The 26,393-nt window shown below is 39.6% G+C and overlaps 1 protein-coding gene across 8 annotated transcripts in view; it reads left to right on the top strand.

Annotated features, from left to right (window-relative positions):
* atp8a1 (ATPase phospholipid transporting 8A1) overlaps positions 1-26,393 on the top strand; it is a 162,602-nt gene that overhangs the window by 113,428 nt on the left and 22,781 nt on the right. For all 8 annotated transcript variants that reach the window (XM_036568426.1, XM_036568434.1, XM_036568432.1 and 5 more), the window contains 5 exons: positions 1,534-1,706; positions 6,759-6,942; positions 10,815-10,925; positions 22,013-22,087; positions 23,808-23,930. In XM_036568426.1, coding sequence (XP_036424319.1) covers positions 1,534-1,706; positions 6,759-6,942; positions 10,815-10,925; positions 22,013-22,087; positions 23,808-23,930 — 666 coding nt within the window. The remainder of the gene's footprint in view (positions 1-1,533; positions 1,707-6,758; positions 6,943-10,814; positions 10,926-22,012; positions 22,088-23,807; positions 23,931-26,393) is intronic.

Here is a 26,393-nt window from a genome sequence, read left to right on the forward strand (position 1 = left end):
GGAAGACAATCCTGTAAAAACGATCTCAGACCAATCATCTTCAACTTTATACACAAGACAGTGCTTTTTATGAACATTCTCGCAGAGATATCCACACACATAACCGGAGAGAAAAGGGATGAATGAGAGAAGAAGAAAGAAAGAGGGAACATTTCTCAGCTTTGTGAGTGTTCAGGGTAGATTCCCATGCTGTTGTAATTCATGGTGAAAGCCTTTCAGAGTGTTGAGCTCTTTCAAACGAACCATCACTGCAGGGTTCAGTGGTGCGCTCTGCTAAATGAAGCGTGCCATATGTATGTTTATCCTTTCCTCTCATCAGCCTCTCTCTTTGAACATAATTACATTAATAATAAACTGAACTCCGTCTCAAGCTAAAATGACATTCTTAGGCTTCATGAGATGTCCTTCATGTTACGCAGTGAGGTTGATTACACTGGCATGGGGCAAAATTGTAAAATTATCCCTGCCTCAGTGGGATGTTTATTAGTGCATTGTCATCAAGATGGAGTAAAATCATGATTTACAGTACTGAAATCATCTATCAGCGCTTTATCCCAAGATTTATAGCTTTACAGTCATAAGGAGACACTGTAGCTATGGATAGCCAAGCTTTGGCTGTGAGTGAACATGCAGAGAGCCTAATAAACACACTGTAGATTTCAAAGGATATGCCTAGTGGTATTGCTGTGGTTGTGTTTGTTTCAGTATGAGAGTAGTGGTGTGTCCAGACAGGGGGTGATGCAGATAGTAAACCTAAGCTTATCATTGACAAGAACGGTGAACAGTAGTTGTATAGTGACACAGATTGGTACGTGAATTTCCATTACAGAGATGTTATGTTATGTATTAACTGATGTTAACTGACCTCTGTTCTGATTGGCTGCCCTGTTGAAAGTTGTTGAAAAAGAAATGAATAAAAATTAAACAGCCCCAGTTAAACACATCTTATAACTTTCAACGTGGATAGGTGGGGCTAAATTACTGTAGGCTGAATAGGCAGACATATGGAAATGTGTTCATGATATCACAAAACAGTAAATTCAAAATGGGCTGTTTTTCGTATTGAAATATATGGACTATGTAGACTGGGAAGTATATGGTACTTTTGAAACTTGTCTACAAACTACATCAAACTACAAAAAAGACCCTTTAACAACTCAACAGTTTGAGGCAAGTGTGTGATGATTTACTCTTGCAGTATGCCCAGTGCTTATTTGTGGGATGTAAGCTTCCATTACTTTATAACTACATTAACCTCATAGTCTAATGCTAAACTAAAGAAGTAAACTTTCAACACTAATCTTGTCTGTGCTGATTGACTTTATTGGTGTAAGAGGAAATTGTATAAACTTGATTTTGAACCCATGGCATTAAATAACATTTTACTTTGAATATTGCATTATTACTATTATGACATTGTTGTGATACAATGACACTATTGTAATACTGTGTTTGTGGTATTTTATATGACCATAAGTTACTAGGGTTGAATTGTGGCTGTAAATAAAGGTTGCTTTGTTTGTGTGTGTACAGGGGACAAGGGAGACTCTGAGCCACCACTGCGGCATGCTGGGAGATGCTCTGCATAAGGAGAATGACTTTGCGCTGATCATTGATGGGAAGACGCTGAAGTATGCGCTGACCTTCGGAGCACGTCAGTACTTCCTTGACCTCGCACTGTCCTGCAAGGCCGTCATATGCTGCAGGTAAAGGAACTCATCTGAAGGGCACAATAACTGAGGATTCACTTAAACCAGCATCACTCATAACCACCATGGTTTATGTACAGAAATAAAATATTTTGGACGAAACCAAAACTGAAGTTCAGGACACATTGTGCTCAAAAAAACAAAATAAAAAAAAAGTTTGCATAAAATAAACTTAGTGAAATTATAATAGTATAAAGCCCAAAGTATGTGCAACTAAACCCACTGTCCATGGCAACAAAGAATGGTTCATCATCCAAGGCAATGAGTTCCGTAATTTTTTTTTGTTACACTTTACATTTTTACACTGTCATTTGTGATTGTTTTTCATGGTTTCTATGGTGGCGTCTACATGCTCGCAGGGACTCTCCACTTCTGTAGTTTGCTGTATTCTCTCATGTTTATAAGTGGTATCAAACCTGTAGTGCAGAAGGCCCTAGTACAGACCATGTGGCAGTTTATCTGCTGCCGCTCGAAGGTGAATGCGTCCATGCTGATCATCATTCTTGATGATTATTTTTGATTTTTACTGCCAATATAATGGTTTGTACAGTGTTAGACACTTAAAGACTTGACACTTCATAGCATTTTTGGCTTTTTTTTTTTTCTTCTTTTGGACAAAAATCAAAAGTGCCATTTTGTCCATATTGACCAGAAATTTTCAGTGCCTAAAAGTTTGGTGCGTCCTTAGTTATGGGTTCAATTTAGATAAATGACCTGCTCCATGCATCTATTATGCTTAAATTCATGAGCTTAGAATTGAAAAGCGCGAGAGTTCTTACTTTTCCCAAACTTTTCCAGTCATATTACAATGTCCATTATTAAGTATAATAAACAGATCTCCTTCAACTTAAAATAAACTGCTGCTTGCAGTAATAGCCCAAAGAAACAAATGCTTTTCCACTGACGGCACACTTTCTTCCCCTTACACCTATGGAATTGTAAGCGGTGTTAAAATTACTGGCTGTGTTTAAAAGGCCGGTGATTGAAGCAGGGCTTTGTACGGTAATAATCCTTATTGCTCCACAGAGAGCTGACTGCATCAGCCACTATTACTCCAGACTGCAAAAACAACAAGTGACTGATGGACAATTAGAGGGAAAATGTCACCCCCTTATTTAAAGAACAAATCACCTCCACTCCAGGTCACAACCTTTACAACACACAGTCCCTCAAAGCAGCAATTTAGCTATTTTTACAACAGTACTTTAACCCCAGAATCAGACAGGTATAGATTGTGTGTGTGTGAATGTGTGTGCCAAGTCAGAACCAGAGCGGGAAGCACTCAGATAAACTGGCCAAGCATAAAAAGGCTCTGCCACAGATCAGTGTCACTCTCCAACAACAGCACACAGACCACAGGTGCCACGGCCATTATGTGGTCCATGATGTAATCATTCTGATCTGCTTTTACTCACCTTAGTCATACACACACTGCCCAAGGACATCAGCAGCCCTGACTCATAAGGGCTCTCCTTTAACTGCAGTAGTAAGTGATGTCATTCCTGGGGTTGTGTAAGCAGGCAGTGTGACTTATGTGCACCAACACTAAGAAGTTTGCAATGTGTGTTTTAGGTCAAAAGCAGCCATGTATTCTGACAGGTGTCTTTCAGCGATGTGGTTCTTAGATAAAAAATACTTGTTGACTTTGTAGTCAGTGTTGTTGTAGTTTTGTTTAGGTCCCTGAAAGGAGTTGCTTGCAAAATTGATAGTATCACCTCCAAATTGATAATGCAACTTTGGATCCTGCATAATGCACCTACGATGTTCATAACAAGAGTTAGAAACAACCTGGAGAAGTTAGCATGATATTTTGGTTAATGACACTCGAGTTTTATTTTGTACGGTTGTTTTGTGGTTATTAAATGGCATTTGTGTTATAGCTGGCCTGGGAAGAACTAGGACCAAGCTTAGCTGTGAGTGCTGCAGCAACTATTCCACTGTACTGAGGTATTATACTTTTCTGTGACGTATCGGTCACAGAGATTTTAAAGTGGGGGAAATTTTCAAATTGCATTGACTTCGGTTTGCTGGTTGCAGATTTGCTGCTCCTCTGCTTTAACTCTATGAAACCTAAAGCCTTGTAGATTGCTATTGTACGTGACATACGTATGCATGTGACTTGAGGACAGTCTGGAGCATTAAAATATCACATTATCAAATCAAAAGAGTAAATTAAATAGCAGAAATAGCTGCTTTCACCTGACATCATTTCTCAGTGCTGTCATGTTGGTATGTCAACAACATGCTCTAACAAAGCAAAAAAAATCCTAGGTTTTATTTTTACCTTTATCACAAACTAGCATTTTGAACAAGCACACAGTCACTGTCCAAAGAAAATTAAGTATCTCCAAAATGCTTACTCTGTGGAAGTGGGCAAAAACTTTTTTTACTTCAATGTACAACCCCATTTCCAAAACAGGTGTGCAAAATGTAAATAAAAACAAAATGCAATGATGTCCAAATAATTTAACCCCTATATTTCTTTGAAAATAGTACAAAGACAACATATCAAATGTTGAAATGGAGAAATTTTATTGTTTTTTGAAAAATATTTGAAAACAGTTTGTCACTGCATCCACAAATGCAAGTTAAAACTCTAAAACGCAAAGAAGAAATCATATATAAACAGAATCCAGAAATGTTACTGCCTTCTCTGGGCCTGAGCTCATTTAAAATGGGCTGAGGGGAAGTGGAACAGTGTCCTGTGGTCTGAAGAATCAACATTTGAAATTCTTTTTGGAAATCGTGGACACTGTGTCCACCAGGCTAAAGACCACTTAGCTTGTTATCAGTGCACAGAAAAAAGCCAGTGTTCATGATGGTATGGGGGTGCATTAGTGCACATGGCATGGGTGACGTGCACATCTGTGAAGGCACCATTAATGCTGAACATTAATAATTTAATGAAACAATCATTTTTCTCAATTTCAACATTTGATATGTTGTCTTTGTAGTATTCTCCTTTAAAATTATGCTGTACATTATTTGCATATCATTGCATTCTATTTTTATTTACATTCTGCACAGCGTCCCAACTTTTTTGGAAATGGGTAAGTAAGTTAATGTACAGAGATTTTATTTGAAGCATTTTTGGAGCATTTCTATTGATCCAATCATCGTGAAATTATCACACAATGCAAAGGGCCACTGCTGAGCTCAAATTATGCAGAAAACTAAAAATATGGAGATACTTTTTTTTTGACAGCAACAAAATAAATAGAAGTGCACTTCACACTTGAGCCTTTCATTGTTGTCTATTACATTGTTCATTGAAACTAATAAATAGCAATCTGAATTATATTGCTGTTGCAATGCTGAATTCCATTGCATTACACTAAGTGTAGCCAACAGTAAAGGCATCATGGTGCTTCTTTTGTATAGTCATAGAAAACAGTAGCATAGAAAGCTCCAATTCCACATGCTGATCCATCTTACTATGCCCACTGTGGACATGCGCGTGGACCTGAGGTCACAACTCTGACGTCAGAGTGTCAGTGTATCACTGATGATATGCTGGGTAAGATATAGTGAACTTGAACTTGTGGAGTACAAGTTTCAGGAACTCTTAAAGGATGGGACAGATCCATCATATCACAGGCCAGAATCTTCTCCAGGAACTAGAGCCAGACACTGCAGAGAAATCAAAATGGCTGTCAGCAGGGATTACAGTGGCAGCCAGAGAAGAATCCATCAGATCCTGCTGTGACAGACGGCCTCTGGTCCTCACCAGAGTAAGAAACATGAAGCTGTGTCTTCTTCACCAGCACTGCCACAAATCTGACACCACTGTATGTCTCATCTCCCCTCTATGACCCTGAAGACTTCTGTAAGGGTTGAGTTCAAACCCCCATCCCCATCTCATCCACACCTCATGGAACCCCAGGAAACTAAAGAACCATGAACTGCTAGTGAGCAGAAATGCTTTTGAAGTCTGGTGAAGTCTATAGCTACTGTCCAACCTTTCAGTGAACCTGGCCAACCAGCCAAACTTCTAATTACACTCTTCAAAATAATGCCAAAATGGGTTCTGTGGAACGCTGTTATAGAGGAACGTTTGCTTCAATAAAAAACAGTGGGCCTCATTCACCAATATCTTAAGTTTTTTTCTTAAGTTTGTTCTTGAGAAAGGGCTTAAGAAAAGGTCTATGTCAGATTCATGACATGTTCTTAAACCGGAGAATTGTTCTCATGTTACCTTCGTGGAAACTGTGTAAGTGGGTTTTAAGAAGAAATTTCTTCTTAAGAACATTTGGTGAATGAGGCCCAGTGTACGTTATGTAAAGGTGCTGTTACAGTTTAAGGGTTTTCTAGAACCACATGTCGATGCCTGTAGCCATTTGGTAGGTTTGTATTTTTAAAAGTTTAGGCCAACTTTGTAAAGATTTAATTACTGACTGCGTAATCATGCCATGATTATTGGGCCTTTTTTGAATTTAACTGTTTTTTTACGTTTTGAGTTTTGTTTATGTAGCCCTTCTTACTGTTCATGAACTGTTTCTTTCTTTGTCCGGTGACCAAAACACTCACTGTAGAACATTTTTTAGCGAACAGATCATCATTCACTAATTAAAAAAAAGACATTTATGACCTTATCTGAAGAGAACTAATCATTTGTAAATATTTCGCGGGTTCATTTTAAATTCAAAGTTAAGAATGATGGTACTGCAGTTTGACATGGCTGTTATGCCATCTTAATCTAATACCTTGACTGACCAATTACCACAGCGCTGATGCTGAACCACATTCCAGCCTGGCCACCCTTAACTCAGACAGCAGACCATGGTTCTGCTTAAATCTCATAAAAAAGAAATTATGTCGCTGGCTGCTTAAGTGGTTATGATTTTTGCATTTAAACAGCTTCATTGCCTTAAGATCATTAACTGAAAAGCATGTAAAAATGGTCTAAGTTGAGATTTTACATGTTTAAAATTTTTAAGAACATTATGGTGTTTTGTTTTTGCTGGTAGTTGAAGTGCCCTCAGTCTGGTAACTGTGTCTAATCTTCTGAAGCACTAATAGTGTTTTGTGTTTTGTGTTTTATGTGTATAGAGTATCTCCTCTGCAGAAGTCCGAGGTGGTGGAGATGGTGAAGAAGCAGGTGAAGGTTATCACACTGGCCATCGGCGATGGAGCCAATGATGTGGGCATGATCCAAACCGCTCATGTGGGCGTCGGCATCTCTGGTAACGAGGGACTGCAGGCCGCCAACTCTTCAGATTACTCCATCGCACAGGTGGGAGACGATAGAACTTCCATAACACTCCTGCAGTTATTTTATTTTAGTATTTGACAGTCTAGCACAGAGGGCTTCAAATTTTCAGCTCTGGATTTTGTAATCACTGGTAGGTTTGATAATAATAATAATAATAATTTACAGTAACAGTTCAATTAAGTACTTGTGATTACAAATCACAGAATCAGAAACTGAATTCCAGGTCCTGAATTCAACTGAATTTGAAAATGTTTGGTGAAGCTTATTGTACCTGAATTAGACTGTTTTTTAGTAATTTAACACTAACTTCACTTTACTAAGTTAACACAAAAAATATGTGTATGATTTATAGTCTTGAAGTGTAAGCTGTGTAGCTATGTTTACAAATTGGTTTGGATTTGTGGTTAACAGACACTCCATATACTAAGGGAACACAGTGTAAATTATTTAAAAATTGTGATACTGAAATACTATGATACAAAAATTCAGTGTAATATTAAACATTTAGCGAAGTCTAAGGCTCCCAGCCTGCTAAACTATTGAAGCTAAACACAACAGCGCAAGCAGTGAGAAATGAGTGAAACAGGCTCTACATTCGCAGGTCATGTTGTAGACCCCACTATCTTCATAGCTCACAAAAACATATTATCTTTTGTTATGGCGACATCTTAAAGACGATAAGGTTCTTATTGGCTTTACTGCTGGATGTGCATCCTGGGAATGCAGACGTGTTGACCGAACGAAAGGACAAATGGACGTTCTTACTAGCTTGCCAAAAAGAAAGAGACAGTAGGGGAATGTGTCTTTTTTAAAACGGTGTGGGCAGGGCAAACCACATCAGCGCTGTGATTGTTGAGGATACTGCTTATGTACCCACAACACAAGATTAGGACTGTCCAACTCAAGTCAAGAGAGGAGAATTTTGGCAGAATACTTCTGCCATTGAAACATTACCAATGGACAATTATAAAAAATGACAGATATACCTTGTATATTGTATATTGTGTGCCCACAAGAGCATGATCAACATGCTTAGAAAGAAAACACAGATTTAGGTTTCCTGGGGCTTCAAATCACTCTGAATGGAATTGTGTGCAAAAAAAAATTAAAGACATCCCTTGAAACCAAAAGAGATGAGGTGAAATGTTTCTGCATTTACATTTATGACATTTTGGCAGATGCTCTTATCCAGAGCGACTTACAATTTGATCATTTTACAGAGGTAGGCGAAGGTAGTATTAGGAGTCTTTCCCTTATGCTTATGGGTATAGTGGAGGGTGCCCAAGTCGGGGATCGAAGCCCAGTTTGCAGGATGGAGACCAGAGGTATTACCCACTATGCTACCTGTATGTTTTAGCCACTAGGATCATTTCCAGAATGAACACGGCTGTCTCCATGTAATAGTACTGTATATATAAGATAATAGATGGCAAAAAATCTATTTCTTTTCATTTATCCTGAGAAGTCTGTTCTCAATCTGTCACACTTTTATCTGTGCTGACATAACACAAATCCCAGTCGACCAAGACTGGAGTCTGGATTCTGTAGTTTGGGTCAAAGGTTAAAGTCTGGGGTCAGAGGTGAACAGGTGGGCAGAATCTGGAAGGCTGTATGAGGTCAGCGAGGTCAGTTTACATAGCTCCAGTGCTCCGTTACCCGTATCTCTACTGTCAGTGAAATGGATCCCTTTGCGTTTATGTAAACTTAATTAATCTTGCTGTGCTGTAATTCACAGGTTTGATACTGCGAGAGCAGCATTGTGCTCGTAACAAAAGTACAGCGTTTCATGTGTCAAAGATGACTGTCTGTCAACACCATTTTTCACTGCTGTCCTTCATTTCATATTTCATGCTCTACTCCAACAGTGTCTTGTCACAATAGTGTTTTTCAGAGTGCCACGGGCCCTGCTAGATGCACTGTTCACAAATTTAAGGCATCATATTTCTCTGAAAAGGGTCCAGTCACTGCCTAAGTGCCACTACAACCCTCATGGAAGTGAATATGGGCACAAAAAAATGAAAGCCGGATCGCAGAGCTCATCTGAACTGGATTCTTCATTCTGCATGATGTAATGACTTCTTAGTGGACCAGAAGAATGCTCTAGTTTCCTTTACATGCCATATAACATTCATCTGCATTAGCTCACTTTGAGTTTGGTCTGTTATTTTAACCCATTTTTTCACCTTTTAAATTAACGTCACTCAGGAGACCTGGTTTTTGGATGACTGGAGAAAGTTTCCAGTTGCAGTAGCTGGTGGCGTGTAGGTATCAAGTACCTGGGTCAGACATTGTATTTGAAATGGTTGAACGGTCGTCGGTCCTGCTCAGATTTCCACTCTACAGAGTTGTGCCGTGTATGTTTATAGTGAGCAAAGAAAGGGCTACATTAAAGGGTATTGATATGGGGCCGCACATCCGTACTACAAAGGTGTGTTTGGCCCAAGTATGTTATGGCAAGAGTCTTGTTTATGCTCTTTCTGGAATTCGATCTTCTACGCTGGTCTGAGAGCAGAATTGTTGTTCTTCTGTACTGTTCAACATAAGCATTTAAGGATCAGGAGCAGGTTCTGGATCAGTGCATAAAAGCAATGGAAAGTCCTACTTCAGCTTTCTTCTGGGGCCCTACAGAGATCAGCACAATTTAAGCTCAGGACCATACACTTGTACTCCACTGCTCTGTGTCTGTCAACAGCTCTTTTCCCTGAGTTCCAGAGGTCAGCCAGCTTCTTCTCCCTAAAAACCGTTTTCCTTTTTCCCCCTGTACATCCGACCCGGCTGATCCAGGCTCCATCCAACTGGTCTTCTGTTAGCTTAACGCAAACAATGTTTACTGCTTAGTGACATTTTAAGTTGTATTGGATAAGAGAAGGAGAACCGGAGCCCCTTGCCTCATTTCCTTGCCAATCAACCAATGACTAATGTCTTTGTTCATGCTTACGTTCTGCTCACTTGCGCCATGTTTGTGTACCATATGCCAAACAAAGGTCATTACAGTCACTAATCTCAGTGAACCTTCTGCACCTGCACAAGTTCCTCACTGCTATCAGCATATCATAAACAAGACAGAAAGTGCACAGCTTGCTTCATAAAATTGAATCATCAGCTCTCCCTGTTGCTGTCCACATCACCCCGAGAGAGCAGTAAAGTCTGCCTTTCTTCCTCTGCTTTTCAACACTTCTCAGCCCAAATGAAGTCTCAGCCAATCTCACAGGGACTGAAAAAGCTTAGGAATGTATGCAAGAAAGTCCGGTGCCATCCTTCGGTGCAGTTCCTGGCGTCTACAGACAAACACTGATAACATTCTTCCTTTATTTCAAAAACTAGAACTCAGGTTCACTCTCTCCCTCTCTTCTGGCAGGGTAATTGTAATTGTGTACAGCAGAATCACATAGTGACTTACTGTTGTACTATACTACATCACCAGTCAGAAAAACCTTACTTACTGGGGCAAAAAATCCCCCCAGATCATTAGTAAAGGTAATAAATGAAAAGAAATGAACTTCTAAATGATATCAGTAAATGCGCTATACGAGAGGCTATTGCAAACAGTGGCATCTCAATTCAATAACTTTCTACCTCAACAATGCTGTAAACAGCCAATTGCCTTTTATTTTAGATACATTTATCCCACACAGTGCAAGCTTTTAATTTAAAAAAATAAAATAAAATCAGCCAAAACATTGGCCATCTGCCAATTCGGCTGTAAAGAAATAAAAGTCAGCCATAAAAAATGACGATTGGTGCATTCCCACTGATTAAGTAAAAATTTTATTTTGATGATTTTGTGCATAGAAGTCCCAGAGACATATTTCCTACACTGCTCTTTCATTAACATTCTCTCTCCCTCTTTCTCTCTCTCTCTCTTTCTCTCTCGCTCTCACTCTGTCTCTCAGTTCAAGTACTTGAAGAACCTCCTGCTGGTCCATGGCGCCTGGAACTATAACCGTGTTGCTAAATGTATCCTGTACTGCTTCTATAAGAACATCGTACTGTACATCATTGAGGTAAGAAAGGGTGGGAACTGTGAATTCAGGCCACAAAGCCAGTGCGTGCAATAGTAAATTGAAATGTTGGTTGCTCTGATAATTGGTTTAAAAGTAATTATGATTAGTTTCAGGCAACAGTGCTCTCCCTGTGTTCCCACATTGCTGGTGAACGCACAATCCATTTACTCTATTAGCCCTTATGTTGCTTTTGTGTATTTTCTGGGGAGATTGAAGGCCTTCTCTTTGAGTGGCGCTGCTCGGTTACTGGCATATGGAAGGCATAGCGGAACAGGCCGGAATGCGTCTCTCTCTCTCTCTGGGTGTTAAGCCTGCAGGCCATCCATCTCTAAAGGCGTTTGACGCTCCACAGAGCCGGTAGTGATGATAGTGGCTTCAGAAGCTTAACCAAGAGTGACCTGACAAGTGAAAGAGCTGCTATCAGCAGCAGCTTTCAGTCTGAAGTGCTGGAGAGGTTTGATCTGTGGCCCTGTACACACGGGCTTCAGTGGAGTCATGCCTCAGAGAAAATGACATGACTTTTCTGAAGGGAGGATGTGGAGACAGACTTTAAGCTGGTGAACAACAGTTTTTTTCAGTCTAATCTCTGTGTGCTATATCTGTATCGTTTTGTCGATTACCTGGACAATACTGTTTTACAAGTTTCCCCACACTTAACTCAAAACTCACTTCTAATGTTCTAACTTCTAACTGCTGTTGGGCAGTTGTTTAGTTCCATGAAAAAACAGTTGAAATATCCGACATGCTGTGTTGTGGATTCAAAACTACAACCAGTGCACTCTAAAGCAGTGTTAAGACAGATATGAGAAATTGTATTACCAGAGCTGTTTTAATGAAGTTATCCAACTTTCAGACTAATAAAAACACAGAGTTCCACTTTCCTTTAAATTTCCTTTCTCCATAGCCATCATGCCTGTAAAAACTGTGCCCCCACCGCTGTGAGGCTAATGTATTATCACCAATGAGCTTGGTTTCCCTCTGCAACAGAACACCCATCTTAATTTACACTTTGTGCGAAGGAATCGTTAATGTTCTACAAAAATCAAGTTTCACAGTAACATTTACTGATGGAATTCAGCAACTGACCAACAGCTTTTATTATAAAGATGTTTCAGTCAACAGGTATTCAGATGATTTCCTGACCAATGCTGTTGATTTGAAAGGTAGATATTTGGTTGAGTTGGGGGCTCTCGAGTGGCATCTAATCATTGGCCCTTTCATGAGTTTGATCCCTGGAGGTGCCATAGCCATCTGTGGTCAGTTATCTAAGCAGGGGTTCACAGTGGACATGTTTTTTTGTGGACAGAGGCATGTTTTAAAAGTGTAAGGTGTGTTTTGTGCACTGTTTTTATGGCGGACATAGCAGAATTGGCCGTTTGTATTCCCTTGCAAGCGCATCAATGTTGCGTTAATTGCAGTTTGAAAAGATGCTGTAGCTGATAAATTAGCATGTCTGCAGACTGATATTCAAGCTCTAGTTTAGTTTTAGATATGTGCACTTCAAAAGACAAAACACAAAACACAGCTCATATTATATATGTACTATATACAAGCCTGGTGTTAGCAGGCAAATCTTGTTTACTAAAAGAGGCAGCCAGGTGTTCTAGGTTTAGCAAGTGCTTATACATGCATATGACATAGGGACTCGTAGGCAGTCGTGCAGTCTCCGGCACGTGCTTTTGGGGGTAAAAATTAGCTACCTGCTCTGCTGACACGATTTCCAGCTACACAATATAGTGGACTCCAGAGAGACTGGACAATGCACTGAATCATGCCAAGCTGGCCTGATGTCATACACTTCTGTCAGGAAAGAAGCATCAGTCATGTCAGACAAAGAAGGACACTTAGCCACATAGTTAAGAAACATGAGCCCCTGAAAAATCTGTCTTTTTTCCCATCCATCTTGCTCTTGCATGCCACTTGACCTCTGAACTCTTTCTCTTTTGCGGTCTCATTTTTTAATGTGTGGTAATAAATCTCTAAAAGGATTTCTGGATTCCTGTCCATCCATGGTCACAGCTGTCTATGATACCGAAAGCTGGAGCTCAGAAATAAATTAGGATATTTGATAACTGCCACTTGCTTTTTGATCCTAAAAGCAGTAATGGTGAGAAAAGAGGGACTTTTTGTCATTTCAGCTCAGCTCATGTCTTGGCTTTGTCCTTTTTATTAGGGATGATTCTTATCAGGGCCTGCCTTGTTCTTCAGATGTGGAGGCGGCACACAGCACACATGTGAATGTGTTGTACTGTGTTTGGGAAGATGTGGGCTCTTACCACATACACCACTTAAACTCCTCTCCTGAATTTTATAATCACTGATTACATTTGATCATTTTAAAGCTGGGACTGCTTATACATTTTTCAGAAATGATCAGTAATGTCAATAAAATTGACATGAAAATGCCATCTGAAGTGAGTCTTTCTTAATTTTATTTGAAATGTTTAGTCAAGACTTAAGAGTTGTAGTCCTCACTAGCGCAAATGGAAACTGTTCTACACGCAAAATAACACATGATTTTAAATAACAAAATGGTAGTTTTTCTTAATTAACTGTAACCTAATTTATGAATATTCCAAAATTGCTTATCATTTCAACCCTAGATATTTTAATCCCATGTGCACGTATTGTGTACTTGTTGTACCACTTCCGTCCTCAGCTCAGCAAATAAGAAATAATGCATGTTTGCAGTGCACTCAAATTTGCAGAGAAATGCCATATTTATACACATTTATGTGTTTGTTGCCTTTCTTTGGATTAGCTGATGAAAGTCATTTTTTAACACAAACCTTGTTGTGATCACAGTGCACAATACAAACCTCAAAAACGTTGGGACAGTATGTGAAATACTAATAAAAACGGAAAGCAGTGATTAGCACATTCAGTTTCACCTGTATTAAACTGAAAATAGTACAAAATATTCCCCTCATGAACTTTATTTTTGTTGTTTTTTAATAATATGTCAATACATGCTCATTCCAAATTTGATGCCTGCAACATGTTCCGGTAAGTTTGGGACTGTGTTACATCACCTTTTCTTTTAACAGCACCTAATAATCGTTTGAGTACTGAAGAAACCAATTGATGCAGTTTTGAGGGCAGATGTTTTTTGCTATTCTTTCATTATGCGTTTTTGATTTGTTGTATTTTGCACTGGTTGAGCTGTTGGATCATATACTGACACTTTTTGGGCAGAACGGTGAGACTTCCCTGGATGTTCCTTGTATACTAAAGTATATTTTGTCACTGGTTTAAGGTATTTTCTGAACATTTTGCAATGTTTTTCCTGTTAAATTGCCCCATGACACCTTTTATTGGAATGTGTTACAGGCAACAATTTCATTGTACAAAGAACAATGAAGTTGAGAAGGTAAAAAAACTTGTCTTTGTGCTGTTTTTGTTTTACAAGCAGTTCAAAGTAGATTTACAAATAACTTTCTGTTTTTATTTGCATTTCACATGCTGCCCCAACATTTTTGAAATTGAGATTTGTATTTGTCTTCCTTTCTCTTTCTTTATTTCTACTTTTGCTGTATTTTCTTTCCTTCCACATACATTACGCAGCTGCAACAACTACAGATCTTCCCCCTCTAAAGCCTTCTGAATGTTTCTCACCCTTTTAATGCTTCAAGCCTCCTTTTGAATTGGGCACAGGCTGAAAAAGTGTTGGGATTTTGAAAGCGGGCAGTGTTCAGCAGTTGCTGGTGGCGAGGCGACCCAGTGCCGAGCACACCTTTTGTTGTGGCTGAGAAATGTATCCCCCAGCCTGCTGCAGGGGGTGTGTGACTATAATGGAGACTCACTGCTCGCTTTCTCTGCCTCCTGCTGTATCAAACACCTCGCCTTTGTAAGGGCCTGACACCCAAGACACATGCTTCCCAGGGGGCGCCCAAAGAGATACATTTGTTGCACTAATAGGTTTACCTTTGACTGCGTGTATTTTTTTTATTCTCCCTATTTCCCAGGCTGTAACCTGGAAGAACAAGAATGAAGATGTTAATGTGAATTTTAACCTTACAGGAGCAACATCGTGTTACTGTGTGGGTGTGTGTGTGTGTTTGCGCATGTCGCTGTGTGTCTTTGTAAGAGATTTCTTTAACCAGTCAAACCATTGCACATTAAAGGTACCATTACACAGTAGACAGGCTCTGGTAGCAGTTTTTACTCACTAAAATGTTCTTTTTATGCATCATTTAGCAGGAAGGAATGACGACAAGGAATTTTCAAGGTCTGTTGCTAAACAGAGAAGCCTTTCAAAGCCTCAATCAGGATGTTTTTAGAGCTAAATTACTTGTAAACTGTCAATCTGAGTAATCTATAAAGATCAATTAAACTGGACTAACAGCAGAAACTGCAAATCAAGATCAACTCCTGATAGATAACAGAAGCTCAGAAAAGGACACAAATATTCAGTTAATCATGCTAGACAGACTGAAAAATATCCTCGCCAGTGAGAACTTATGTCTTGTGTGTAACATTTCTAGTTATGAGAAATTGTTGTAAAAGTATTATTCACTTGTTTATGGCAAAACAGCCTGTTGTTCAGGCAAAAACTGCCCATTTCTAATGTTGTTTTTATGATGTCATAAAAACCAACACATCTACATATATTCTTTTGTTCAGCCTACAGCAGTTTAGCTCTGCCCGTTCGTGCTGAAGTTATAAGAAAAGTTTCAGTCTGTACTGCTTTTTTAATTAGGTCAGCCAGTCAAAAAGATTTCATATATATATATATATATATATATATATATATATATATATATATATATATATATATATATATATAATGTGTGTGTGTGTGTGTAACAATTAATTTTGACTGTTTTTGTTAGAGAAAGAAATAAAATACAAGAAAAACACAGGCCCTTTAAATGAAGCAAAAAAAATTTGATATATATCACCTAGATTTAGATTATTTCATATGCCAGGGTATCATTTTTGCCATACAGTTGAACATGGACGATAATCAAGGCATTGTTTATTGTTTGCATTGTCACCATATTGTCAAATACTGTTAATGTGCTGATTACAGTATGAAATGGATAAAAATAATGATAAAAAAGGATCAAAGTTAGATTTTAGTACTGTAGCAACAATAGTGAAAGAAAAGTTTTCTCTGAAATAATGTAGGATTGTCTGCATTTAGCAAACAAAAGCTCGCTCTCACACAGCCGTTATTGTCCAGCAGGGCTGTTGAGCATTTGATTGACAGCTCGTCAGCAGTCCTCACTCAGGCTGATGGACAAGTGGCATTTATGAGGTAATTACAAGAGGCTGGTTAAGCCTGAGCGGATGGCCTACAGAATGAGGCTGCCTGGTGCCCTCATTATCCAACTCCTCAACCTTTTTCTCTCAGCCTCTCTCACTCTGCTTCTCTCGTACACTCTGCCAAAGCGTTTAGCACCTCTCTTTCTTCAGGCTTGGCTTGTTGGGCTGCTTTCTTTCTTTCAGGCTCTTTATGTATGGGAGAAAGGCAGAGGGCCCCGTCTGCATTTTAAGGACACAGTAAAGGAGCACAGGGGCCTTATGGGGTGCAGAGGACAAATCCCACTCCCCCCCCTACTCACTATCTCTCTTTTTCTCTCTCTCTCTCTCTCTCTCTTTTTATTTTCTCTCTTTGTCTTCTTGTGCTTTCTCTTTTTATAAACTATGTCTCAGGATCAGCTCCTTTGAATGAGCTTTGACTTTGAATCTGTTGGTTTTTGATTTGCTGATGGAATTCCGGGAGCAGCTCAGGCCAGGTTTCGTGTGAAACCCACATGCACACTATACACACACTTGCTTTTTTGGATTGTGCGGTGGGGGGAGAGGCCAGCCACACCCCAGCGCTGAGCTGTGCTGAATGAGAGAAGGAGGAAAAAAGAAAGAGAGGAAAAAACTGCAGCCGTAATGAGCAAATCAATGTGTGCCTCTCTCCAGAGAGCGAGAGAGAGAGCAGCAGGCCAAAACACTCACTCACACAAACGTATTTAACTGCTGCCTATGAATAGAGAGGTTTTTACTTAGCACAACAATACACTGCAGGCTGGTGGCCAGTACCGGTCCCACAGCAGCCTGCTAGCCACCGGCCTCTGGGCACACACCACCCCAGACTAGGACTGTGATGTTTACAGCATCTGTGTATGTGTGTGAGAGAGAGAAAGTTAGTGGTCAGACCAGACTGAAGATGGAACACGGACACTGGTTTATGTCACTAGTTTAGAAAGAATTCAGTGCAGTTATTCTGATAGTTATGTGTTTTGGCTCTGTATATGTACATGTTTGCAGGACATTGGTACATGTCAGTTTTTTTTACTTTGTTATAAAACCACAGAAAACATATAGCCTTCTTTGTCAGGCAGAGCAACAGTAAAGAAAATCAAATAAATAAAATAAACTTGACTTGCCTTGCCTTTTCAGGAGACCTGCTTTCAGAATTCTGCAGGTTTATTTTTACACATCTTCAAAGTTCAGTCTCGGTTGGATTTTCTGCTTCTCACAATTTAAATAATCCCAAACACATTTAGTGATGTTGAGGTCTGGACTGCAACTTTTCTGTTTTCATTTTCTGTTTCCTCTGCATGTTCTGCCACACATTCTTTTAGACCCATAGTGTTGTCTTCTCACAGTGGAAGGATGGACAGAAAAACCTGTGGATTTTTTCAGATCTGAAGCAGCTGGACTTTCTCCTCTCTCTCAAAGATAAAAGCTTTGAATACTGTTTATCTGATGGTGACAGTTTTGGTGATCTGGCAGGTCTTGCACGGTTTTCTTTTTCTTTCAAAAATGTTTTTCACTTTTTCCTGTTACTTCCCTCTTCCTAATGCAAGTGGATTATCTTGTATCTAATCTCCTCAGAAATATCTCCTGAAAAATGCACAACTTGTACTTAATGGCCATTTTGACTGGGATTTGAATAAATGAAGGGTGCTCTTTGACTTTTGCACTGAACTGTACATAAAATACATATAGCGTATATGTACAACACCATTTCCTGACAAGACATAAAAATAAAACCGTGTGTGTGAGTGAGAGAGAGCAGAAGGGAGGATGGGACAGCAGCTCTCCTTTAAAAACAATATCACGGTAGAATGCACCTGATGTGAAGCTGGAATGGGTGGGCGTGGTTTTGGGGGGGGTTCTCTCCCTCTCTCGCCTGAGGGTGTGAAGAGAAGGGGCGACAGACATTTGTTTTGGGAACGTTTTCACGCATTGGCTCGCATCATTGAAAGAATAGGGTCAGTTTGTGAGTGTGTGTGTGTAGGGGGCTGGTGTTGCATGCTGGGGCCTCGGTTGGGGGTTCTGTCAAAATCAAGAATTTGTAGCAATTCATGCTTTCATAATGGAGTTAAATGAAGCGAAGAAATGTCCGCCTGGCTCGGGCCCTACACAGCAAGCCTGGTGTCTGCTCAACAGCCGTGCCTTGCACATTGACACACGCGCACACGGTCTATTAGGATGCAGTGTTTGCCTCTCAGAACCATGGCTATGTGGATGTTGTTCAGCTATGCAGAAGCCTGTGTCATTTCACACACACTCAGAAGTCAGTTCAGTTGAATGGGTGCTTGGCGCTATTACCTTTTGAAACTAAGCATTTTTCACTCATTCATTGCTGGTATGCTTTGACATGCTGCTGCACTTTACACATCTGAAACCTATAGAGAGCAATATATTACAGTTAGAGCCTGAAATGTTTGTCCAAACCCAACTGCTCATGTTGGGTTTGGACATTATTTCTCAAAAATGTGTCTGGTTTAGGTCGAATTTGAATTTCATATTTCGGTTCTCACAACCCACCTTGCACATTTGACAGATTTTACTCTGCAGTTCTCCCTGCTTCCTCTCTACTTGCAGTTCCTTAAACAGTTTTTAATGTGGAATGCTGGATTCACCCACTTGCGTGACAGAATTTTGCCCTGATGTCCATTTTTAAACAAAAATATATTTTAATGTTATGTGTAATATATACAGAAATAGTTTTTGGATTAAACAAATGAAAACTGAAACAGCCTATATGTGCACATTACGTAGTGAGAACAAGCAAAAAAACTGGGTATTTGAAGATACTGCTTGATGAATAAATTCTTTAAAGCAAAATTAACGTTTTAAATTTTCAATCTTCTTCTTCTTCTTCTTCTTCTATTTTTAATCTTATTTATCCATGGTCTGTTGACTGACATTACTTTCTCTACATGCTAATTTAACCAGCACCATGCTTGAAAACTTAGTAACTCTTTATTTGGTCCTTTGTAGATGATTAATAAACTCTTAACAAATTCTCAGTAACACATCAACAACACCAGTGAAGTAGCAGTAGTGAAGCATCTGAACATTGAAGTAAACATATAAAGATGTTCTTTTGATACATTATTTACATTAATGTAAATAATGATGTTGGTAATATGTTACTTACATTACGCAAAAACCTAACCTTATCCAGCCTTACTCAAAACCTAACCCTAACCCTGGCCCTAATCCACACCCTAACCTTAAACTCAACCCAAAACCTAATCCTAACCCTCATATGTTTTTGGCATGTTACTGAGAGTCCGTTGAGTGTTTGTTTCATCTAAAAGCACCACTCAAAATAAAGTGTTACCAAACATTTTGCTACTGTGGGGGATAATTGGCCAGTTCGGGTCAGTTTTGGGTAGAATTTCGTTGAGTTTGGCTCAGTTTAAGACTCAAAGCTTGATGATGTGGTCAGGTTTGGTTTGGACAAAAGTTTGTCTGGCTTGGATCATGTTCAGCTTGGGTTGGATTAGACTTGGACAGGCAGCTCTCTGGCTGTATTCAGTTTCTGACCAAAATTTCAGTTCTGATTGAAGCTGTAATTGCTAATGCTGCACCATTTCAGATCCAGCTGCTTATTCAGTCACATCATATCAAATATCCAGGTTCATCTCTGACACACTGTATTATAGATGTAATTGTAAGCCCAGCAGGTTTTCTTCAGTGTCTCCAGCCTCTAGCTGTACCATACAGGCAGTAGAGTGTCATGGCCTGCTCTACTAATGGACTTATTAGGTGGTAATCCTGGCCTGTGTGGCATATGGTTTAGATACACCTTATCTTTTCCTCTGTCTTCTGACCCTCACCTCATTCAGGCTTTTCTCTGATCCCCCTAAACCTTCCCCTCTCTCTCCAGCCCCATAACTCTCCACTGGTGGACTGGGAGTAGAAGTTCCACTGATAGAAGATCAGTAGTTGTGGTTTCTTTTAAGAAAACTCCTCCAGGGAAGGCTGTTCCCAGGTCAGGACCTCATAAGTTGGATCTTAGAGGGAAACTCCAGTGATCTGCTCCTCTGATCTTTTCTGTCCAGTCTAAGGCCATGGGAACCATTACTGTGTAGACAAAAAAGCGAGAAAGTCTGCTTTCCCATCCCCACACTCCACTGTAGTGCGACTCACCCCTGTATGCTGTCTCTTCCTTCTTTTCTGTGACATGGAGCTGCCTCTCTGAGTGATGATCTGCTGAGCTCATGCTGTAACTTCAATCAAAACCTGAGGCTCCAGACCTTCTGAGTGATTTGATACTGGTAGCAAAGACATATCTAAGCTTTCATATCTTCTACAGCAACCACTTCTTGAGCAGTCTAACCATGTGTTGCAGCTTTTCCTAAGAGTTAACTGTCTAATCTTCTAACTAATGACTCCTTCTATTAACTGAAGGGTGCTATCTAATAAAACTTCTATTTATAAAACCAATTTTGCATTATCTTAGTAAAATTTTTTTATTGTGATTTATATTTTTATTGTAATTTGGAACACTTGCTACAGTCCACAGGAGGCTTGAGCAAAGTCAGATTGAGTGTGAGCACCATGCGTCCTCTTTGATGGTAATCTTTGGCTGAGCCTCTGTCCTTCGCTATCAGTGATAGAGAGAGAGAGTGGGCGGTGTGGGGAGAAGGGGTCATCTCTCCGCACTTTTTTCTTTCACACAAAGATAGTGATAGTAGTAAAGATGACTTTGATCTAAGTGAAGAATCTCATGGTGAAAAATTTTGTAGGGACCATGCTGGATGCTTTTTTTCTATGAAAGTATAAAACTGAAAGTTTGAAGTATGAAAGTAAAAAGATGGCTGTTCCACAGTAAAAACATAATTTTAGGAAATGCATATAGAAAAAGATCATATCGTCACTGTCATATCAAAACCTTTTTTTTTTCTTTTTACGCAAGGTTCCTTTCTGTTGTGTAATTACTTCCTGGATTATAATTATTGGAACATTTTACAGTAAAAAGGAAGAGTGCATTAAAATGCACAGTTGTGTGTTCTTTGTGGAGGATGTGTTAACTTATTTTTACTTGGAAACATGTCATTTGACCAGAAGCCCTTGCATTTCTGCATACGACTATTCTGACAGTAGATATTTGAAAGAAATGGTAGCCTTTTAATGTCTCTGATGACATTTACAGAGAATGACACAATGTGCGCACATCTTCAGACACTGCCATTGAAATATTTGGAACCACCATTCAAAAGCTTGAAATTAAATATCTTCAATAATATAAAACCAGTACGGTGACAGATAAATGCCTAAAATGATTCTAACATACTAGTCCTGTTCCACATCACCTGCCTATATAATTCTAAAGTAATTAATAGGAAGTTGTAAAATAAATGTTAAAGATAAAGAAATTTTAGATGTGTTCAGAATTATGAACGAAGAGTAGAAGTCAATGATTCTGAATGAAGAGACTCAATGAAATTTTAAAATTAATATCCATAAAGCCTTGTATTCCAAAAGTGACAGCCATATCTCTTTACAGATAACTTACCAAATTTTTTACAAATACATAATTACAGTATATTATTTATCCTTGAGTAACTTAATGTTGTTTCCAAAATACTTTTGAAGACGACATCTACATTTTTTGATGCACAGTAGAAGTTACTAGTGTTATAATCTAAGAAAAATTATTAATATGAAAAACAGTCCCAAAATTAAGTGGCGGTGTGAGTGTGGCAGAATTATTCTCTTTTACCTTCTAATTCTAGTTCTCATTCAACACCTGTAGGATTATGTGATCATCAAGAGTGCTGTGGTTTAAATATCTGTTCCATGATTTCATTCTGATTATGAAAAGTGTCTGCTCTGTGTTTCAGATCTGGTTCGCCTTTGTGAACGGCTTCTCCGGTCAGATTCTTTTCGAGCGTTGGTGCATCGGCCTGTATAACGTGGTAAGTGTGTGTGCGTCTGACTGTAATTTACTATGAGAGTGAATGTGTTAAAGTGTCTCCCCTATTGTGCTGAGGTAAGAAACTCATTAGCCGCAGCAGCCCAAGCGACTCCTTTACTGCAGGCCTGTGTCATCGACATCCTGAAAATCTCCCTCTTATTTATGAGCCCTTGTCAAGTCCATATTCCCCCAGTGCCTAGAACTATGTCCTGAATGTGCTACAACAACAGCCGCTCGTGCCCCAAAAGAGCTGCCTTAAAGTGGTCAGCAGTGGATGATAAAGGAGCAGGTTGAATTCAGGCACACACACACCACACACACTAGATAGTGTATACACAACCAGAGACACACACAAAGCACGCAGCCCTGGTGACTGTGGGATGCCTCAGAGACCAATGCTGGGCACATGTGAGATTAATTAATGTGTCATGTTTAGGGCCATGAAATTCTTGCACAATATTATGTGTAGGTTGAAACTTTTGGCTCTGCTGTTTGTTTGTTAAAATGGCTTGTTTTCACGGGAGTGAAAGTGAACGGAAACTCCTTATTCACTATTGACAGCCATTAATTTGAATACTGTTTTCGCTGGTGAATGAAAAAAAGAAAGTAAAAAGCTGAGAAAGTTGCTTCACATCAGCTCTCTGTTATGGTTGACCAGCATGGTGAGGCAGTAACAACTTGGCACGGCGCATTCTCTCTTTATCTGAAAGAGGAGGAATTCCGTGGCTTCAGAGGGGGTCTATTGGACGCAGCGGTCCGAATCCACCCCTGAATGGAAGTCCCCGTCTCTCTGAGAACAGAGTCCAGCAGAGCATATCCTTTAGCCCTGGCGGCTGAAGCCAGCAAGCTGCAGCTGGGCCAGTGGGAAAGATTCTCGGCTGACCCTGTGACCTTCTCTGCTCCATTATACCACTCCTCTCTTTCAGCAGCTGCTCACGCTCAAACTATACAGAGGGGAAAAAAAATACTAAAACCATACAGTGGATCTGCTAACGAGCTGTGGGCATCACGGCAGATGTTCATGTGAGATAACTTTTGCATATGGAGTGAGAGTATCCAAATAAGATAAATGCCAGAAAGCTTCATGCTCAGCGAAGTGCAGCGAGCAAGCAAGACGCAGGGAAAATGAAGGGGGGTCCGTTGTCTGGAACAAAACAGCCTGTCTACTGCTGAAGAAATTTACCAGTTAGAAGATTTTTTCCTAATAGTCTAACATCAAACTTGCACATGATATTGAAATGTGATATGTCCGTGGATGTCCCAATACAAAAGTTTTAGTTAGAGTACAAGTTCTTAAGCACATTTTAACTGTTTATATTTTTAGTATTGTTATGATAATTTAAAACTTTTTGCCTGAAAAAAATCATTTTTTAACTCTGCTACATGATGCTTTTTTCCAGTTACATTTCAGTGCATTTTAGAACAATCCTACTTACTCTTATCGTTCCTTGTTGTTCTGTGTGAGACAGCCTGATGTTTTTAGGTCCTTAGGTCTAATTTTAGCTTTGCTATTTGAGATTTATACTATATGTGCTGATTTGTCAGTACATTTCTGTTTGAGTACATTCTCGCTAAGGTTTGTGAGAGTTGGTCAGTAATTCAGTAATTATACATACTAGAAAAAAAATTAAAATTCAGAGATTCTGTTGTGTTCTACTGCATTATATTAAGTTGTAAAGTTTTACATTTGTGTTTGTTGTGTGCGTCCTGTTTTTTTTCAGATTTTCACAGCTCTGCCACCCCTGACACTGGGCATTTTTGAGCGCTCCTGCAGGAAAGAAAACATGCTCAAATACCCAGAACTTTACAAGACATCCCAAAATGCTATGGGCTTCAACACCAAGGTAAACGCTCATATCTCATATGTACATCTGTAGAGATAAATTTAAAAATATGAGATTTATAAGAATCTGCACTAACTTTTCAAAACTGATCAGGATTATTAATTGGCTAGTTGTCAATTGGGTGGAGAGTGAATTCTCCCTCAGCTGTAGTTTTTGGTCATATGGTTTGGTTATCTTCGTGTTTTTCTTGGAATGTCTCAAATGACTATTATAGATTTATTAAAACAATTTGAAATCATTAGGATTAAAAAATATGCTTTGTACTCATCCAATGAGGCCATTAGTAACACCAGGTCTTAAACCAATTCTTTTGATGATTAAAATGGCCGAAGTCATGCTACCAGAAGAAAAAAAAGAATATGTAAAATTAAAACTTTTTAATAAAAAAATAATAATAATATTATTTTTTTTGCCAATACTGCTAAGGCGGTCTATGTTGTATGATGTCAGGAGAAAACATGAATAGCTTACTCTAGCAGTTGTTTGTTGTATCTGTCTGACCTCATGTCTCTCTGTGTAGCCTTTGGAACTGTCTGCTGTATTAATCAGTGGCCAGAGCTGTCTCCCAGTCTCCACAAATATGCACTGCCCATTAACCTGTGTGTGTGTGTGTGAGTATGTGTGTTAGCTTGCCCCTGCTGTTAATGAAGCTGTCTCCTCTTCAGCCTCTGCGTGTCAGCCAGTGTCCCCCCGCGCCCTAGCTCCACAGGCGTGGAGACCTGCTCAATACGGCACCGACACGGATTAGACACAACACGCACCCCCCCGGGCCAGAGAGAGAGAGAGCGATAGAGACAGACAGATAGAGACAGACTGGAGACAGAGAAATGCTGTTAGTTTGGCAAAAAGGGAAAGAAAGAGAGGAAGTGTGAAACAGAGGGAAGAGAGTGGGCAAGAGAGAACAAGAGAGAGAGATTCTGTGGAAAGGACAGATTTGAGATGAAAGAGAGAGGTGACTGAGAACGCTGTCAGGAATACAGTAGTAGCATTTACTCTGGAAAATTGTACAGTTTGTTTAAGACTTTGCTTGTTTACACAACACAGGTCTGCTCACTCTTGACTGATGTGTATGGATGAGACTTTCTCACTGTTGCCTTCAACTTAATTGATGTATATTCCTGACACTTACTGTAAAATACTTTATTACTATAATAAAGATAGCAGTAAGTGTGTTATTGCCCATTACATTTCGGTTTAATTCACAAGGCCTTACAGGCTTTACTATAGTCACTTACAGTGCTGCATAAACAGCGTAAAGATGAGGGTTTAAAGGCGAATTCCACTGACTTTTTAAAATGTCTAATTACCTAACTCTTGCCTAACTCTCAAATCAAAACTATCATAAAACAATGTCTCCATCATCAAGCAGTGTATTCATAATGATTTTGTGTAATAACTTTCTGTAAAGTAGATTTTAGAGGCATTAAACTCTTTAGACGTCTGGTTCCTATCACCACTGCTGCAAACGGTTTTGACTCTGTAAGTTTCCCTCGAATTAAACAATTCTGAATTACTTTATTTACATTTTAACAGTCTTAAAATGTAGAGTACAATTGCTATCCCATTCTCTCTCACACTCTCACTCTCTCTCCCGCTCTCTGTCTCTATCTCTGTCTTTTCCTATCTCTCTCTATCTCTCGTCCTCTACCCCACTCCTTTTGCTTTGTCATCCTCATTCTCTTCTGCTCTTTTTCTTATTTTATCAGCTTGCCGGGAGGCGAGGGAAGTTGTGAATATTCCACTCAAAAAAGTACTCCCTTTCATACTTTTTGTTTTTTTTAAAAGCAGGCATAAAGCTTTAGCCCCTCTGTCGGACATGACACACAGGCACACACCAGGACGCTTAGCAACCTGCCAGTATCCAGAGGAGAGGGGGCCTCTCAATGACAAATGATTATGAACTTTTATTGATTTAATTAGCATTCATTAAATCAGGGGTATGTTGAGGATACAATTGGAACGCAACTGCACCCTCAGACAGCTTTGTTCTTCTATATTGTGCTGTGTGTGTGTGTGTGTGTGTGTGTGTGTATGTCTGAGTGTGGAGGTACAGAGATATGTTGGGAGGCAGAGTGTGAGGGAGCAGCTCTAGCTGGTGGGAGGCTAATTGGGTTAAATGTGTAATTGAAGTATCGCAGATGATTTGTCCTGTGTAAAGCAGTGGGACAGGCAATGGGGGCTTCTAGCACCCCCACTGATGATGTGTGTGTGTGTGTGTGTGTGCGCGTGTGTGTGTGTGCGCGTGTGTGCGCGTGTGTGTGTAGAGGACGAGCCCAGACCTCTGGCCTTTGTTTTCTTAGGCAGTAGCTAAGGTGAGAGGGTCAGGCTACAGAGGGCGAGCTGAAACACACAGCCAGAGTGAAACAACACAGAAGAAAACAATGTCTGGATCCTCCTTCTTTTTTCTCTCTTCTCTGTTTCACTGTTGTTTTTGGTCGATTTTCTACACTCAGCACCCTTTAA

Source organism: Colossoma macropomum, unplaced genomic scaffold, assembly GCF_904425465.1.
Source record: "Colossoma macropomum unplaced genomic scaffold, Colossoma_macropomum, whole genome shotgun sequence".
Classification (NCBI taxonomy): domain Eukaryota; kingdom Metazoa; phylum Chordata; class Actinopteri; order Characiformes; family Serrasalmidae; genus Colossoma; species Colossoma macropomum.